The sequence below is a fragment of the Stomoxys calcitrans genome, chromosome 5 (assembly GCF_963082655.1).
Source record: "Stomoxys calcitrans chromosome 5, idStoCalc2.1, whole genome shotgun sequence".
Taxonomy (NCBI): domain Eukaryota; kingdom Metazoa; phylum Arthropoda; class Insecta; order Diptera; family Muscidae; genus Stomoxys; species Stomoxys calcitrans.
This window is the reverse complement of record NC_081556.1, coordinates 9,411,821-9,430,418: the sequence shown is the minus strand read 5'-3', so window position 1 is coordinate 9,430,418 and position 18,598 is coordinate 9,411,821. Positions and strand designations below refer to the sequence as shown.

Below are 18,598 nucleotides of genomic sequence, written 5' to 3'. Positions count from 1 at the left end.
ACACGATGAGTACGGTCATGATGTGCGGTTTAAAAGGGCCATTACATGGCACATCATGACACGTAGTCATTGTAAAAGTATTGGTGAAAATAAAGGTGTATGCGTTACATGTGCACATAACCATAAGTCATGGTTGAAAAATCAACATAATTTTATATTTTCGATAATCGGCGCCTATCGATCACAGTATACACAGAAATGTGTAATCATTTTTTGTATTTAGTTGTAAAAAGAAAGTTAAGTAAAATTAAAGAAAAGGAAAAATTGATGTACCGTTTTTGGCAAAAGCATCATGATGTGTCGTTTAAACTAGCAATCAAGAAATCGATTATCGAAAACCATGTCGTCTAGATCTAGAGAATCGATTAGTCAAAACACGTGTTTTTATTTGTTGTGAAAAATTGCCTCGAATTTTATTTAATTTACAGTCAAATCGTCGAATCTAAAACCAAAACATGGAGGAAGAAGGTCCACCAGAAGCTACCATCGATTTTGTACCAGCCATTTGTTTTGTACCACGCGGAATAGCCAAAGAGAAACCGGACAAAATTGTTCTCACACAAGAGGAACTGGCAAGGGTGATTAAAGACACAAAAGACCGATTGGATAGCGACGAGGATGATGATGGTGAGGACGATGGCGAGGAAAATGAACAGCAAAACGATATGGATGTAGATGGCGAGGAAAGTGATGGCGCTGGGGAGGATGCTTCAAATGGAATTCGCAATCCCAATGATGAGTTTGGTTTCGAGCAATATGATACTGAAGGCAATATTCGAGTAGCGGATATTGGCAACATAGTGGACCCGGATCATCAATTGCCCGACGAAGACGATGACTCGGAGGCTGAGGACGAAATCATAAAGCCCACGGACAATTTGTTGCTTGTGGGTCATGTTCAAGACGATGCTGCCAGCATGGAGGTTTGGGTTTTCAACGAAGAGGAGGAAAGTTTGTATACCCATCATGACTTTTTGCTGCCCAGCTTTCCACTATGTATTGAATGGATGAATCATGATCCTGGCAGTGATAAGCCGGGAAATATGTGCGCCATTGGATGCATGGATCCCATCATTACTGTATGGGATTTAGATATACAAGATTCAATTGAACCCACCTTCAAATTGGGTTCAAAAGGAAGTCGCAAAAAGCATAAGGAGGCCTATGGCCACAAGGATGCCGTTCTTGATTTATCCTGGAATCGTCATTATGAACATATACTTGCATCGGGCTCTGTCGATCAGACACTGATATTATGGGACATGGATGAGGGTCAGCCTCATACCACAATAACAGCTTTTGAGGAGAAAGTGCACAGCATTGAATTCCATCCTGAGGAAGCGCAGAGTATTTTGACGGGTAGTGCCGATGGTGTGGTACGTTTGTTTGACTGTCGTGACCCAGAATTTGTAAATGCCTCATTTGTTAAATGGCAAACGCCGGGTGAAGTGGAAAAGGTCTTATGGAATTGCACAGATGCCAATTATTTTATGGTGGGCTCTAATGATGGTTCATTACACTATGCCGACAAAAGGCAGGCCAATAAGCTGCTGTGGTCCTTCAAAGCTCATGAGGAAGAAATTTCAGGCATTTGTTTCAATTCAGAGGTAAAAAATTTACTGGCCACCACTTCCACCGAAGGTTTTCTCAAAATCTGGAACTTTAATGCAACGGAGATAAAACCTGTATACTCACACGATTTCAAAATGGGCCGCTTGCAGTGTATGAAACAGTGTCCTGAAGATCCTTTCACATTGGCTTTTGGTGGCGAAAAGCCACCCAGATGCAGAGTGTTTAACATTAAGAATTTTGCTGGTGTACGTCAAGTATTCGGGTTAGGTGACGAAAATCCAGAGTAGAATATAACGCAGGCGTTTTCCAAACTATAAATTTTACAAAAAAAAAACTTTGTATAATGTATTTAAATATTTTTATTTTTTTATAGAAAATAAATGTAAATTTTAATGTGAATTGATATAAAGGCTTTATTTTTTATTACAAAAAAAAAAATACTCGAATCTACGAAACATTTGAGGTATGTGGTTGAATGTAGATCCAACTTTGTTGTTGCTGTATCAGTATGTTGTGCATTGAGGCGGCAGTCCTTGCCGATAAAGGATTCCACTGACACGTGCAACCGGCAGCCATGGGATATAAATAAGTTTATTACTCCCTTGCAGGATATACGAGAACAACTTGTTCGCCTCTAAGAAAAATTTGGGGCAATTGGCGTTGAATCTGTATCGTCTTGCGGTTAAGGCTTTTTATTGTTTGTTTTGGCATTTGAATGCCCAACTGCCTTAGGCTAGAAGTACAATCATAAGTTTCTTTGGGCAAAACTATGTTATCTTGGGCATATTTATGTTTACGGTGGGAATAACACTCCAACACATTGGCTAACAGCAGATTCCAATGCCGATCAAACATTAGTAAAGTTCCCTCAATGTAACCTTTTATGCCTTTTTCTTTTCTTACCACCACATGTACTCGGCTGCCGGTAACAACATAAGCATTTAAAGCTTTTAGAGGTCCTGTGGCATCAGCCATCTGTCCCAATAGATTTCGTGTATGCTTACTTTTTATTTTCGGTTGAGTCCTTACGGCTAATTGATGTTCTTGGAATCTGCGCTGGGTCTTTGCCTCTTCTATCAGAGTAGCTTTTTTGTTGGAATTACTTGGCCCCGCTAGCTGCTGATCCTTTTGTGATTTAGCTTTTTTGCCAACATCCCATATTCCTACATTTTTTAAGGCCGTTTCAAAAGCAGCCATGTTTTGATAAATAACTTTTGGATGTTTCTCTGTCACTCGATACTCGGAGGCATACAAACAACGCAATGGATTAAAGTTGTCACTGGCAATGTCCAGCTCCTGCTCTGTACTTTTGGCATCTATACCTTCAGTCTTCGTGCCTTGTAGTTGGTCAGCGGTGGAAATATTCTCGGAGGTTCTGGGAAATTCATCTTTTCTTACTGTATTTGATTCAATTTTGAATTAAAACAAAAATTCAATGTTTTGTTTTGTTACTTTCAGTGAGCTTTTTGTTTTGGATAACAGCTGTTTGTAACTGAGTTGTATTTGGCGCGAAATGGAAAGGATGATTTCTTCTTCTTTCTCATCTCACAATATTTGCAAGGGGTGTTTACACTAGGAAAAAATCATTTTATCAGGAGGCGGGATAACTTTGAGAACACACAGAGCCAAATTTAATCGAATTTGGGAAGTAAATTGATCTTTTATGGACGCAATACCCTATATCGGCAGATCGGGTGGTCGATCTATAGGCCAGCTATATCCAAATATAGTCCGATCTGAACCGCACTTCACATAAATGAATTGGGGTCTGCCAGAACTCACTGTCTGGAGATCGGTCTATATAGCGGTTATATATTACTAAAATCCAATTTTATGAGATCAGAAGGTCAGATTTATACACAAAGAATCAAGCGATGGGTATTTACACTTTATTGCCTCAAAACTTTAAGTCTGGAGATGGGTCTATAAATCGACTATATGTAACTAAAATCCGATTTTATGAGATCGGAAGGTCAGGTTTATATACAAAGAATACGAAATCATCAAAAAATTTTTGGAAAGTGTTTTTATACCTAAGATATCTGCAAAATTATAAATACCCAGCTTTTGGGTAAATACCCGGGTATTTGCCCAATTTGCCTGGTAAATACCTTTTGAGTATTTACCCATCGCCCATCTCTGGCCATGGGCATCAATGTTAAAAATTGTTTAATGCTGAGTTTACATGGCACATCTGATGTACGGTCATTGTAATTGTATTGGTGAAAACAAAGGTCGCCACATGTACATACAACCATCAGTCATGGCTGAAAAATCAAATGTTTATGCTTACATATCAAAACTCGTTTCTTTATCTGCACTTAATGTTATCTCTACTTTATATATTTTATTTATTTATTTTCTCAAATAAATAAAGAAAAACGACCCATTGAAACTAATAAAACAAACAAAAGTAATGCCGGCAATAGTTTCAAGTGTTGCCACTATAATAGTTTTTTTTCCCATTTTCCTCTCTATAAGCAGAGTACAACTTTTCCGCCTGTTTTTAGTCAACGCTTCGCCGACGATTTTTTTTATATGAAGTTTGACAGCATTTCGTTTTAAAAGCTGAATATAATACCAAAATTTAGGCAAAAGCTGTAATTAACACGTACACACTATGAGTACAATCATGATGTGCCATTTAAACTCTGCTTAACTTTTGCGCTTTGCTTTTGTGCGATTTGCTTGCATTTTTGATGCGTTTTAATGCTCCACATAGTGTGTAACTTCACGTTTAGTTTTATACAGTACAAATTATCATTGTATTTTTGAAAAACATCCTATAGGGTGAATATTCAACTCTGTCTTTAAACATTTTATTGCACACAACATTCATACGATAATAGACTTAAATTTAAAAATATTTGGGAACAGAAAATCCCAAAAATTTGTGCTTACCTGCTATTTTATGGCGTCAAACGGACGTTTAGAATGTTCCATTTTTCCACGTTCATGCAACCACTTTTTAGCAAGACCACACTTCTGGACGACAGCTATTTTCCATTTCATCTACCTGTGATTATCGTCGTCTGTAACTTTATGGCATACATCTGTTTATGTGTTTGTATGCATCACATTATTTAATTCGGCCTGTGCAGCCCTTTAGTAGAAATCCGTAGAATACACTATCTTCACATCGAGATGATTACAAGAATTATTTTTTTCGACGTACACAAAGAAATTGGTGCGCTTGTGTGTGTACATATGCAGGTAATATGCCAGCCAAGTTAAGCTATCTGTTTGCTTGATTCAACCTTGTTATCAAGCCATGGCGCCTTAAAATTTAAAGAAAATATTGTTATTTGTTTAAATCGGCTACTGCATGGATACCAGTTATATTATATGAAGAAAAATATGCTTGGAAAGAACCTATCGTTGTTTATTTTTGCTTACAACTACAATTCTTTAAGTTATATGCAAATTTGCCCATGAATATTCCAGTAAAGAACAGGGGCAAATTTCTCACTAATCAATGAGTGCTGTTCGATTTAAGTATAAGCTCAATGATTAGGGGCCTTCTTTTTATAGCCGATTCGAACGGGGTGCCGCTGTGCGACACCTTTTTGAGGAGAAGTTTTTACAGTCAAAGTGCCTCACAGCAGGATGGGAAAAAGTCAGCACTTTAGTACTTTTTCCACCCGAAGAGTACCGTAGTACCCCCTCGACGGATTTAGTACCTTTTCAAGCACTAAGAATTTTTCAAACATCTCGGATGTTTTCGAACCTATTTTGTCTAAAGAGGCGAGTACTTCTCACTATAAAATGGGGATAATCACTTGTTAGCCGATCGAATCAAGTCCATCCGATTGTCGAATTGTATTTTCCATCCCTGCCACACAAATGTCGCCAGCATTAGGAAAAAGTTTTTCTGATGTTCTCGCCAGGATTCGAACACAAGCGTTCAGCTTCATAGGAGGACAAGCTAACCTCTGCGCTACGGTGGTCTCCTTGTTATGTTGTATACAGTACATAATCTGCGTACTGTATTTATTTGTAAGATATTCAAATTCGGCTTACTGTGTGAACTTCCCATTAAGAGATTTTGAAAAACTCCCATATTCGTAGTGTAAACCGCCCATATAGAAAATATGCAACTCTGTCTTTGAAAAAATGCAGTTGACGCCAATCTTAATCTGCCTGCCAAAAGACGCGCTAAACGAAACATTGAATTTCTTTTAAATCATTAGAGGACAGCTTTCTGTTAGAAAATTTCTCCGCATTTTGTAAAAAGAATTAAATGATTAAACCTTAAACTAATAGAGTAAAGTTTAAGTAAATTATTGCTCGAAATTTTCTGTTGTTGCATCTGTTATTGTTTGTGTAAAGTTTTGTGAACAAATCCAAGATGCATACCAACTTAAATCATACACAAATTGATGAAACCGAATTCCAGAGCGTTGGTCAAATTATGGTGGCTCCCAATGGCATGTTTGCCATGAAATGTATGTGCTGCAAAATTAGCAACAATAACTTCACTAGATTGCAGTCCTTCTTGCGCCATATTCATCAATTTCATGGAGATACCATAAAGTTCCAGTCTAATGCCGATTTAATGGTTTACGCCGTTGAGGAATTGGTAAACCGCTCCGTTTGTGATGCAGATGAAAGTGAAGAGTCTGGTGTTGCTGAAGATGATCTAAAGTCTGAGGATGATGATGATGACTACACTGTTTGGAATAGATCAATGGCTGTAAAAACAATGATGACACAAGGCAAAGGTAGGCCTAATGTTAAGCAAATAGTGGCTGGGGTCAAAGATGTTGAGGTAAAAGGGGCGGCATTGGCGAATATGTCTATTTTGAATGCGCTAGAGGATTGTGATGTATCATTAAATTTTGTGGAGAATTTGGATGAAACTTTGATAGAAACAAAGGTAGAAGAAAATAAGGACAAAAATGACAGCGAAGGTAATGAAAAAGAGCTGGAAAAGGAAGAGAAGGGCGAGCTTGAAAAAGATGACTATGATATGGACACCACTTTGTTGAGACGCATCAAAATGGATATGGAGCTGGATAATGACGAATGTGAGCAGGAAAACAAAAAAGATTTTAAATCATCTAAAGAAACGGCCGTTAATAAGGAACTAATGGATGAAGAGGAGGATTTAAATGTTACTCTTACCGAGGATAATATGCAAAAGAGACCAAATACCTCAAACAACACAAATAGACCCCAAGATATGTCAAAAGTGTCGGCTAACTCAAATAAAGCTGTTGGCCTGAAAAGCCTTTTGAGCGGCTTGGAAGACTTGGACGATGTGGATGATTTGTTGGACAATTTTGAGGATAGTTTAATATGCCAGGCTGAAGATTCAGAACTAGAAAATAAAAGTTCTAAAGAAATGGAAGAAGATTTCGATTTGGCCGCAGGCAAGAAGTCCTTAAAAGAAAGTACTTCTCAAAAAAGAAAGTCAATCATTGAATTGGAATTAATGAAGGACTTGGATTTGGATGACATTGATTTGGATGATTGTTTAGATAACAGTGTAATCGAAGAAGAGGAGAAGGAAGTTAAAAACTGTACAGATAGGCAAGATATGGAAAAATTGCAAAAGGCACAATCTCCCCTAAAGACTCCAAAATATGCAGAAAAGATCAAGGCAGGTAATTTCCAAAATCATAATGCATTGCAGTCTGCTGTACAAAAATCTCCCATGAATATACCGACAAAGACTTTTACTGACAAAAACTCTCCAAAAAGAGTTGAAACTTTAAAGACTTTTGAGCACTTGAAAAAGACACCAAAAATAACAAAAACTGATGATGAGCCACTTAATAAGGCCGGGGAGTTTTGCACAGACTTGGCAAATACACCAAAATCAAGAAAAATTTCCAAGGAATCGAAACATAAGACACCAACTTCTAAGATACATAAAAACTTGGAAGATGATAAGGTAGGAATTGAAGCAGAAAAGAAAAGTGGAAGCCTTAAAACCACTACTCCAAAATCCAGAAAGATTTCAGAAGGAGGGAACACAACTACACCTAAGTCTGGAAGAATGGCAAAAGAGTATAGCACCAGTTCTCCTATGTCAAAAAAGATTGCTGAAAAAGTTGGCAACACCTCTCCGACATCCCCCAAGCTTTCAGAAAAAGGCGGCACTACTTCCCCAAACTCTAGAAGGACTTCAGAAGAAGCCGGCACCACTACTCTTATAACAGAAAAGTATCTCACAGCTTCCCCGAAATTAGAAAAAGTTGCAAAAATTGGTAACACAACTTCCCCAAAGTCGAATAAAACTTCAGAGGAGGCCAGCACCACTTCTTGCAGTTCTAAACCGATTTTAGAAGAGTGTAGTTATGCTCAGGAAAAGCTTGGAAAATCAACATGTGACTTTAGAAAGGTAAAGGAAATAATGGAAAAGCAAATTTTCGAAGAAGGTCTAACTGAAGATAACTCATCTACTCTGGTGTACCCTGAAATTGCTGCAGATGAAACAAAAAAGGATAAAAATAAATCCTGTACTCTACAGTCATTACTAGAAAAGGATTTGGATGGTGAATTAGAACTGGATATGCTAATAAATCAATTGGAAACTTCAACTTCCTCCAAAGATTCGGAAAACGAACTAAACAATACATTTGTTGAGGAAGAAGATGGTGAGGCTAAAGAATCAGAATTAACAGAAAAGGATGGCAGCAATATTGATGTGGTCAATGATGATTGTAGACCAGAGTTGGAAAAAGAGGACACATGCCAACAGGCAGTTGAATCAGAAACAACAACAGAAAAAGAAGGCTTGAATACTACAGGTATGGTAAATGATGATGGAAGACTACAGTTGGAAGAGGATGACACATGCCAAAAGGCAGAAGAGCCAGCGAAATTGATAGAAAGTGAAATGGTCAATAATGATGAAAAGCTGCAGCTGGAAGAGCCAAAGGAATTAGAAGAATCCACAGAAAAAGAAGTATCAAATACTGAAATGGTCAGTGACAAGGTACCGATGGAAGAGAATAGAAATTGCCAACAGGAAAAAGGGTCTGGAGATGTAACAGAAAGTTTGAATACTGAAATGCTCAATGGCTATGGTAAGCAAGAAGAGGATGAAAAATGTCATCAGGTAGAAAACTCTATGAAATTAAGAGAAATAGATAACATGGATTTTACTGTGGCCGAAGGAATGCTTAGAGTGGAAGAGGATGATACATTTATGGATGACGATATGGCCATATTTAATAAATTTGTAGGTTTGGAGGATAATAATGATGGAAATGATAACGATGTTTGTACAAATGATGAGGAGGGGAAAAAATCCATGGACATGGAAGATAATGCTGAAACTAGCATTGATGAAAAGGAAATTAGTCAAAAGGTTAAGGAAGTAAAAGAAGTGTCTGCGAAAGAAACAGCTTTGGAATCAAATCATATTGAAAACCTTGAAAATGTTTGGAATAAAGAATGCCCTGAAAAATGCAACAACTTTAAAGAAGCAGAAGTTACAGAAAAATCTCCTGAAAAAGTCCACACTACGAAAATCTCTGAAAAAGTCCAAAATGATGAAGTAGAAATTGAAGAAGAATATCCTGAAGAAAAATCCCCTGGAGATGTTTTCACTGAAGAAGTATCCACTGAAGAAGTATCCGCTGAGGAAGAATCCCCTAAAGAAGAATCCCCTGAAGAAGAATCCCCTAAAGAAGAATCCACTGAAGAAGAATCTACTGAAGAAGAATCCACTGAAGAAGAATCTACTGAAGAAGTATCTACTGAAGAAGAATCCCCAGAAGAAGATTACCCTGAAGAAGAATACCCTGAAAGAGAATCCCCTGAAGAAGAATACCCTGAAAAAGAGTCCCCTAAAAAAGAATCCGCTGAAGAAGAATCCCCTGAAAAAGAATCTCCTAAAAAAGAATCCCCTGAAAAAGTATCCCCCAAAGACAAATCCCCTTATTTGGAATCCTCCAAAAATGACCTTACAAAACAAACAGCTTTGGAAAATCAAATGAAATCCTCAGGAAATGTTTCTAAAGAACCAGAACGAAATGAAGAAGATTCCCTTGAAGCTCAAAATATCCACAATGAACCACAGGTTAATGAAGAACTCCCTAAAAAACTACGTTACACGGAAACCTCTAAAAATGCCCTTAATGCTGAAGCAGAAGTGGATGTTGATGACGATTTGGATGATTTTGAAAATCTCTTAAATGAAGATCTGTCAAAAGCTTTACAATTGGCTCTGGGGGAAGAGGATCAACCACTGTCAAATATGGATGATGGAACCAATGAAATGAGAAATAAGCCAAAGGACACTGATAACATTCAAATAGAACCACAGACAACTGATAAGAAAAGCTCCACCAAAGCCAGTAATAAGAAAACAATTGCCTCGTCCATGAAACGTCTGCTTGCCAATGAAGATGAAGAGGAAAATATACCGAGAAAATTTTCCAAAACACATCAGAAAGCCAAAGCTAAGCAGGGCAAAATCGTGATAAGCCGTGAAATTATGACTGTGAGTACTATGCATCTTAGAGAAGCCAATATTCAACCGCTTATGCCCAAACTAACCAATCGAGGCACCAAAAAGTCTTCCCCTATAAAAGAGATGCAACAGGAGAATATTCCCTTGGAAAAGCTAAATGTTCCTCATACACCTTCCCATCGTATGGTACAACAAAAACGAACAAACCCTTGCATGCCATCTGTGGCACAAATCAAAAAAGAAAAAAATACACCAGCCAGATGTTTCATTGACACCAATAGAGGTGAAAGGACTCCGCTAAAAGTGGAAGACTTGTTTCTAAAGCAAAGCCCAAAATCATTGGATAAAACCATGGGTCACATAACCTTTGAAAATAGCTCCCATAAAAAAGAAGTTTTTGTGAAGAGAAGTCCCAGGACCATAGGAAAATCCAATGAGAAACTCAATAGGTCTCTAACACCAAAAACTCCCGAATATATGACAAACAAAAAATCTCCCTCACAATGTAAATTGGATTTAGTCAAGGCCAAGTTATTGAATACACCTACAAGCATAAAGCGATCACCAACAAATGTGGTGGGCATGGGCAAAGATAACACATCGCCTACATCAACCAAAGTTATGGACCCACATATTTTCAACACACCCCAAAGAATTCGTAATTTATCTATAAAAGTGGTGCGCTGCACACCCTCCAAGACCAAAAGCAGTCCTCAAGATGTAAAGCCTGGCAGTGGTCCCAAACATACCTCACCCACACTGGAAATTTCCAAAAACTCTAATCAAGCCGGTGATTTAATAGCCACAAAATTTAAATTGCCCAAGGATTTGACTATCTCCAAAGTAACTGCTCCCAGCGATATGGTTGCTGCCACTGTGGAAATAACTCCAAGTCGTTCGAATTACTGCAAACAGAATTTCACAGAGCATTCGTTGAAAGAGAATTCCACCAACATATTGGGCGATGCCAAACTAATAACAGAATCTCTGATTAAAGGCATGCCTTCATCGATAACCGTAACAAAAACCAATGCAACTTCCATAGGCGCACGTTTAAGAGCGCGCCAAGCCTCCATTGACATTATAAACAATGGACAGGCGTCAAACGCCAATAGCAAAACGCCCTCCGCAAAGTTGATGAGTAATTTGGATTACAAAAGCTACGCAGTCAATCGTTCGGCCAGAAAAAAGGAAGTCTTACAAAGAATGCGCAGCATTAAAAAACAAATTTTCAGAACTATAGGCACAGATATTTTGGGACAAGTGCGAAACACCAAATCACCCAGTATAAGAAATCCCAGACGTTCAAAGGTTCAAATTGAAACGGTACAAGTGTTGCCAAATGTCAATAAGGAGGTACTGACGCCTTTGCTGAATTCCCAATCTTTATCTCCGCAGCTGGCAACTGATGAAACTGCTGCAGGAGTTAACAAACAATCACCGAAAACCTCCATGACAGCCAATAATAGAGCAACACCCACAAAGCAAGAAAATAAAACATTGTCTCCCCCGGTGAAAAATGACATCAACTCTATTTCCAACAAATCAAACGAATCTCCAAAGAGCTCACCAACTTTGAGCTCCAGGTTACTAAAAAGAGCTGCCAATTCGCCTCTAGATGGACCACAGCCGGTCAAAAAGACATACATGTCACCCAGCCAGAAAAAGAATAGGACCCCCAAAAAGGCTACAGCGCAATTGGAATTCACACAAAGAGCTGCCAATTCGCCTCTAGAGGGACCACAGCCGGTCAAAAAGACATACATGTCACCCAGCCAGAAAAAGAATAGGACCCCCATAAAGACTACAGCGGAATTGGAATCCACACAAAGAGCTGCCAGTTCGTCTCTTGATGGCCCGCAGCCGGTCAAAAAGACGTATATGTCACCCAATTCGCCTCATGATAGACCACAGTCGGTCAAAAGGACATACACTTCACCAAGCCAGAAAAAGAATAGAACCCTCATAAAGACTACAGCGGAATTGGAATCCACACAATTGGACCTCTCAGAAAGTGTGGTGGATTTTCTGCAGGTTAGTTCATTGTTTATAAGATTCATTTTCGAAAATTTTCAATTTTTTTTTCTCAATTTCAGAGTGATCTTAAGGCAAACCGCTTAGATGTTGATAGCCTACTTAATGAAGACATGCCTATGCAGAATGATAACAATGAACAACTTATGGAAAAACAAAATATTTCCCCAAAAAGAGCATCCGAAAGTGAGAATGAAAATAATGAACTGGCAGAAAAGGATCCAGCTAAACAGAACAATGGAGAAGATGTTTTGGGCAAAAATGATAAGCAGAAGAAAAACTTAAATGTAAATTTGAACAAAAAAGAGCCCACCAGCTTAGATATCAACACGGAAACTTCTATATTAGATGAGTTATTGGAGCAAGTGGTAGGTTAAAGCTAAAAATGTAACCAACATATTTTCTAAATTAAAATGAATATTTTTAAGGCTGATGAAAAGGTAGTGGAAGCAAAAGATGAGAAACTTAAAGAAGAAATCAAGGAAGTCAAGGTAAATTTTAATATATTATTTAAAAATTAAAAATTTTTATAAATTTTTCTTTGAATTTTAGAAGACGGAAAATGTAGAGGATTATAATGAAGACAAGGATTTAGAGCTGTTGCAGAAAGTTGGAGTAAGTAGAGTAACCAAAAATGTTAAAATTGTACATTCGTTTCTATGGATTTTTGAAACATTGTCATTGAGAAAATAAGTTTTCCCCAAAACTTCCTCAGCATCCTTAATATCATTTACATCCGTTGGGATTTTAGAGGGAGTTTAGCACAGTCTTTCAAGACTTTATAATGTAGTAGTAATGTTGACAGATCGAGGAAAGCGATAAAAAAAGGTTTCATACAGTGACGGTTGTTCAGGGGCATAATTCTCTCATCCGTTATCAATCGAGTTTTTGTTCGAAGATGAATTCTGTTTCGTAAGTACAGATTGGATAGTGGCTAACGATCTTAATTTTTCAAAAAATTAACGATTTCGGGAAGCATTTTTCTTAGAAAGAGAACTAAAGCATTTTTCTTAGAAAGAGAACTAAAGCATTTTTCTTAGAAAGAGAACTAAAAAATATGTTGCTTACGTCGGCTCTAGCCAAAAGTGCGTCCTGATGTTTATTTTATCGTACCATTGTTTTTTAGTACCCTAAAAAGAAGCCAGATCGAAGGGAAAAAAGCTATTAAGGAATCACTCTGCAGATTGTATCCAGGAAGATTGTAATCTATTATCCTATCATCAAAGTGGTACGAGAGGGTACATTAACGAATGGTGCAATCAGTTGCGGCGCCAGCTAATCTACCTAGATCGAAGAAAGAAAGGCTATTGAGGAATCACAATGGGCCACATTGGGCCCCGTATCATCCTAATCTAACCTAGCCTTTTACCCTCCCTCGGTTAAGTGTGTTAGTACCCTTCCCTCGGTAAAGGGTGATAGTACCCTTCCTTTAGTTAAGGGTAGTTTCAATACCCTTTCCCTTGGTTAAGGGTAGTTTCAATACCCTTTCCTTTGGTTAAGGGTAGTTTTAGTACCTTTTCCCTTGGTTAGGTGAGATTTAGTACCCATTCCTTTGGATAAGTATAGTTTTAGTAACCTTTCCTTTGATTAAGGTCAGTTTTCGTACTCTTTCCCTTGATTAATGGCAGTTTTCGTGGCCTTATCCTTGGTTAAGGGTAGTTTTAGCACCCTTTCCCTTGATTAAGGGTTTACGTTTAGTTTAAGTCCCCCTTTCCTTGATTATATTCAATTTTAGTACCCTTTCCCTTGGCTTAGGGTAGTTCCCTTGTTTAAATGTAGTTTTAGTACCATGTCCATTGGTTAAATGTAGTTATAGTACCTTTTTCCTTGGTTAATGGCAGTTTTAGTACCCTTTCCCTTGATTAAAGGTAGTTTAATTACCCTTTCCATTGGTAAAGGGTAGTTTTTGTACCCTTTTCCTTGGTTGAGGGTAGTTTTAGTACCCTCACCCTTGGCTAAGCGTAATTTTAATAATCTTGCTCTTGTTTAATGGCGGTTTTAGTACTATTTCCCTAGCTTAAGAATAGTTTTAGTAAGCTTTTCCTTGTTTAAGGGGTAGTTTAAATACCCTTTCCAATGGTTGAGGGCAGTTTTAGTACCATTTTATTTGGTTAAGGGCAGTTTTAGTACCTCCTCCCTTGATAAATGGCAGTTTTCGTGGCCTTATCCTTGGTTAAGGGTAGTTTTAGTGCCCTTTTCTTAATTACGTTTAGTTTAAGTACCCCTTTCCTTGATTATGTTCAATTTTAGTACCCTTTCCCTTGGCTAAGGTTAGTTTTAGTACCCGTTCCTTTGGTTAAGGATGGTTTTATCACCCTTTCCCTTGTTTATAAGAAGTTTTAATACTCTTTCCCTTGGTAAATGGCAGTTTTAGCAATCTTTCCTTTGGCCTAGGATAGTTTTAGTATCCTCTTCCTGATTTAATGTTAATTTAAGTACCCTTTCCCTTGGTTAAATGTAAATTTAGTGCCCTTTCCTGTGTTAATGGTAGTTTTAGTACTCTCTCTTGGTTTAGGGCAGTTTAAGTACCCTTTCCCTTGGTAAAGTGTAGTTTTAGTAACTTTTACCTTGGTTAAATATGAATTTGGTAACCTTTCTCTTAATTAAGGGCAGTTTTAATACCCTTTCCCTTGGTTATCGCTTGTTTTATTACCCTTTCCCTTGTTTAAGTGTAGTTTTAATACCCTTTCCAATGGTTAAGTGCAGTTTTAGTACCATTTCCCTTGGTTAACGGTAGTTTTAGTACACTTTTCCTTGGTTAAGGGCAGTTTTAGTACCCCTTCCCTTGATTAATGGCAGTTTTCGTGCCCGTATCCTTGGTTAAGGGTAGTTTTAGTACCCTTTTCTTAATTACGTTTAGTTTTAGTACCCCTTTATGTTTAATTTTAGTACCCTTTCCCTTGGCTAAGGGTAGTTTTAGTACCCGTTCCTTTGGTTAAGGGTAGTTTTATCACCCTTTCCCTTGTTTAGGGGAAGTTTTAGTACTCTTTCCCTTGGTTAATGCAACTTTTAGCAATCTTTCCCTTGTCCCAGGGTAGTTTTAGTATCCTCTACATGATTTAATGTTAGTTTTAGTGCCCTCTCCCTTGGTTAAATGTAAATTTAGTGCCCTTTCCTGTGTTAATGGTAGTTTTAGTACCCTCTCTCTTGGTTAAAGGCAGTTTAAGTAACCTTTCCCTTGGTAAAGTGTAGTTTTAGTAACATTTACCTTGGTTAAGTATAATTTTAGTACCCTTTCTCTTGATTAATAGCAGTTTTAATGCCCTTTCCCTTGGTTATCTCTTGTTTTATTACCCTTTCCCTTGTTTAAGTGTAGTTTTAATACCCTTTCCCATTGTTAAATGTAGTTTTCCCTTGGTTTAAAATTGATTTCGTACCCATTCCTTTGGTTAAGTATAGTTTTAGTACCCTTTCCCTTGGTTAAGGGTAGTTATGGTAGCCTTTCCTTTGGTTAGAGGTAGTTTTAGTACCCCTTTCCTTGGTTAAGTTTATTTTTAGTATCCTTTCCCTTGGTTTAGTGTAGTTGTTGTACCCTTTCCTTTGGTAAGGGGTAGTTTTAGTATCCTTTCCCTTGGTTAAGTATAGTTTTAGTACCTTTTCCCTTGGTTAAGGATAGCTTTAGAACTCTTTCCCTTGGTTAATGGGAGTTTTAGTACTATTTTCATTTGTTCAGAGTAGTTTTAGTACGCTTTCTCTTGGTTAAGGTTAGTATTAGTACCCTTTCACTTGGTTATGGTAAGTCTTAGTACGCTTTCACTTGGTTAAGGTTAGTTGTAATACCCTTTCCCTTGGTTAGGGGAAGTTGTAGTACCCTTTCCCTAGGTTAAAGGAAGTTTTAGTACCCTTTCCCTTGGTTCAGTATAGTTTTAGTACCCATTACTTTGATTAAGTATAGTTTTCGTACCCTTTCCCTCGAAAAAGGGCAGTCTTAGTACCTTTTTCCTTGGTTAAAGGTGGTTTTAGTACTCCTTTCATTGAACAAGTTTAGTTTTCGTACCCTTTCCATCGGTAAGGGGCAGTTTTAGTACCCTTTCCCTTGATTAAGGGCAGTTTTCGTGGCCTTTCTCTTGGTTAAGGGTAGTTTTAGTATCCACTACTTTGGTTTAGGCTATTTTTAGTATCCCTTTACTTGAAAACGTTTAGTTTTAGTATCCTTTTCCTTGCTTAAGGATAGTTGTGGTACCCTTTGCCTTGGTTATGGGTGGTTTTAGTATCCTTTCCTTGTTTAAGGGGGGTTTTAGTACCCTTTCCCTCGGTTAAATGTTTTCGGATACTTAGAGGTACTGTACAATTCATCAAAAATTGGCTCAAACAATGTGAACCAACATTGCCTGGAGTATCCTTGCATTATATCAAGGATAATACAGTGTACAGCAGCATTAAGTGTAGCATAAAATTCAGTGCAAAAATGGTTTCGTCTGCAGTGCAACTGTTATAGACGAACAAGCCTTACGTTGTGCCGCAATAGAAAAACATGGCCTCTTTTCTACTACTTTTTTGTATGTTTTATCCATTAATAAAATTAATTATACTCTCATTTTCATTACAGTTGGGAATCATTAAAGTTGCCGATTTTGAAAACTACCACACCTTAGAAGAAGTTGAAGAATTACAGCAGAGAGCTCAAGAATTTGCCAATATTTGTCAAAATTACTCCAAAGTCTTTAGTTCCAAACAGTCTGAGCCGCAAACATACTTTCAACAACTTTTGATCAGAGCCAACCAAAAATTAGATATGGAATTAAATCTATGTGATCTTAAGCGATTAATCAACCTAATCGTTATATGGTATGCCAATTGCTACAACAGTAAACTGGTCGAGAAAAAGACCATTTCGGAGGAAATCAACAAATACTTGCTTATGTTCCACTACATACCTAAAACTGTTAAACGCATCTATTACTGTGAGTTTTGTGCAGAGCATTTCAATACAGAACATCGCTATCATATCCATCGCATGATTCACACTGGCGCCACGCATCCCTATGTATGCAACCAGTGTCAAGTAGGGTTTAATCGTGCACATGCACTTAAGAGTCACGACATTATTTGCAAGCGGAATACACCTAACGCTGTTTGCAAAAAAAGAGGAGAGCTACGTTTGTCACCAAAACCAAAAGAAATACCAATGGAGGAGAAAACTGTTGCCATCAAAAATACTGCGGCAAATGCGAATGAAAATCATACAAGAAAATCAATTCAGAGTTATCGTTGTGGAAAATGCAATTTGACCTTCAAAACCGTAAAAGATGTCAAAGAACACGTGACAAAATGCAATCGCAGCGAAAGAAGGCAACCGAAAATGTCCACACCAAGGCCAAAGCCCAAATGTTGTTAAGAAATAGGCTAACATCCCCTAGTGTTAAAATTGTAGCTGGTACCTAAGCTGGACTTTCCTCATGATGATAATGGTGATGGTGTTGTTCAACGAAACAACATAAAATCTACTTTTTACTTTATAAGAGTAAAAACACAGATTTTTTGTTGTGGCCTTTATTTTATCGCAAATTAATATGCAATTCCTTAAATGGAATTGAGATAGAAACGTTCCGAATTGCATGTTTATTCAAATTTATTGTTAATTATTTTTAATAATAGCTTTTCCTATAAAGTTTTGAGCTTACACTGCTTAAAAGTGTAACCGAAGAAATATAAAAATCAATCATTATTTTGCACAAACTTGACAACTGTGGCTTATGGTATTATTTTTTTAATTTTGATTATAATTAACAAACGTTACATAAAGAAAGTTACTCCTTTTTTTAAATTTTCATAGTCTTAAGGTTATGTAATTTCTGTATAAATTTGAGAAATATTAAAAAATTTTAATAAAAAATCCAATTTTTTTCGAAAATTTGAAGAAAAACTTAAAGTCAAAGGGGTCGGAAGGCGTATTACCTGCTATACTGCCAAGAGCAGTACGCCATCCATATGTCTAACTTGATTATCCCATATATTCAACCCAGGCCATGAAAGGAGACATGGATAAATTGGAAATGCCTTCTGATTGGATGCCTTAGACCACATTTGAGGTCGAGTGCGACTCAATGTTGTCAGAGGCACCGTCTTGCATTAATGGATCTCTGATATTGCCCGGTGTGGGGGTCTGTCATGTGATCACGGAATGCGTATGGTGGTACCGTAAAGTAGCAATGTAAGTTCGAAATTGCAGCTTGGAAGGTAAGATCAAGGACGGTCTTGAAGTTTAAGAAGATTAACGCCTTTTCTGAAGATGGTACAATCCGCATCTTTCGGATGCCGGGCTCTAGCGGAGTAAGAGGTTGTTCGGTCGACAGTGCCTTTTATGATGTGGTTGGCTACCTCAAAGGGAAATTGGGAATATATGATTTCACTTACGAAGTCTCATTAGAATTGGGGTTCCTACATGATTATGGTGCACATGAGGATTCCCCTTCTCTTGATGAATTATGGTAATACAATGCTCGTTTAGGATGATTGTAAGGAAAATGTCTGGGAGGGCCAAAAAAAAATAGGCTTAACTTAAACCCGGAAGGCGAAAGCGGAGTGTTTTCAAGGGCGTTGTTCAGAATAGGGTAGAGCTGCGCT

General features: G+C 37.6%; 3 protein-coding genes across 3 annotated transcripts; 2 read left to right on the top strand and 1 right to left on the bottom strand.

Annotated features, from left to right (window-relative positions):
- The first annotated feature begins 262 nt into the window (after positions 1-262).
- Positions 263-1,981, top strand: LOC106093122 (periodic tryptophan protein 1 homolog). The gene has a single exon (XM_013260117.2). It carries the CDS (start codon positions 456-458, stop codon positions 1,857-1,859), a length of 1,404 nt encoding a protein of 467 aa, XP_013115571.1. The 5' UTR covers positions 263-455; the 3' UTR covers positions 1,860-1,981.
- Positions 1,982-1,983: 2 nt separating this feature from the next.
- Positions 1,984-2,985, bottom strand: LOC106093121 (U7 snRNA-associated Sm-like protein LSm11; the record flags this gene model as incomplete). Its single annotated transcript, XM_013260115.2, has 1 exon — positions 1,984-2,985. A coding segment is annotated over one exon (819 nt), but the record flags the coding sequence as incomplete, so codon positions are not given.
- Positions 2,986-5,813: 2,828 nt separating this feature from the next.
- Positions 5,814-17,758, top strand: LOC106093120 (titin). The gene is made up of 5 exons (XM_013260114.2): positions 5,814-12,031; positions 12,094-12,399; positions 12,460-12,522; positions 12,584-12,646; positions 16,581-17,758. The coding sequence occupies exons 1-5, from the start codon at positions 5,921-5,923 to the stop codon at positions 17,367-17,369; spliced, it is 7,332 nt and encodes a 2,443-aa protein (XP_013115568.2). The 5' UTR covers positions 5,814-5,920; the 3' UTR covers positions 17,370-17,758.
- The last annotated feature ends 840 nt before the right edge of the window (positions 17,759-18,598 follow it).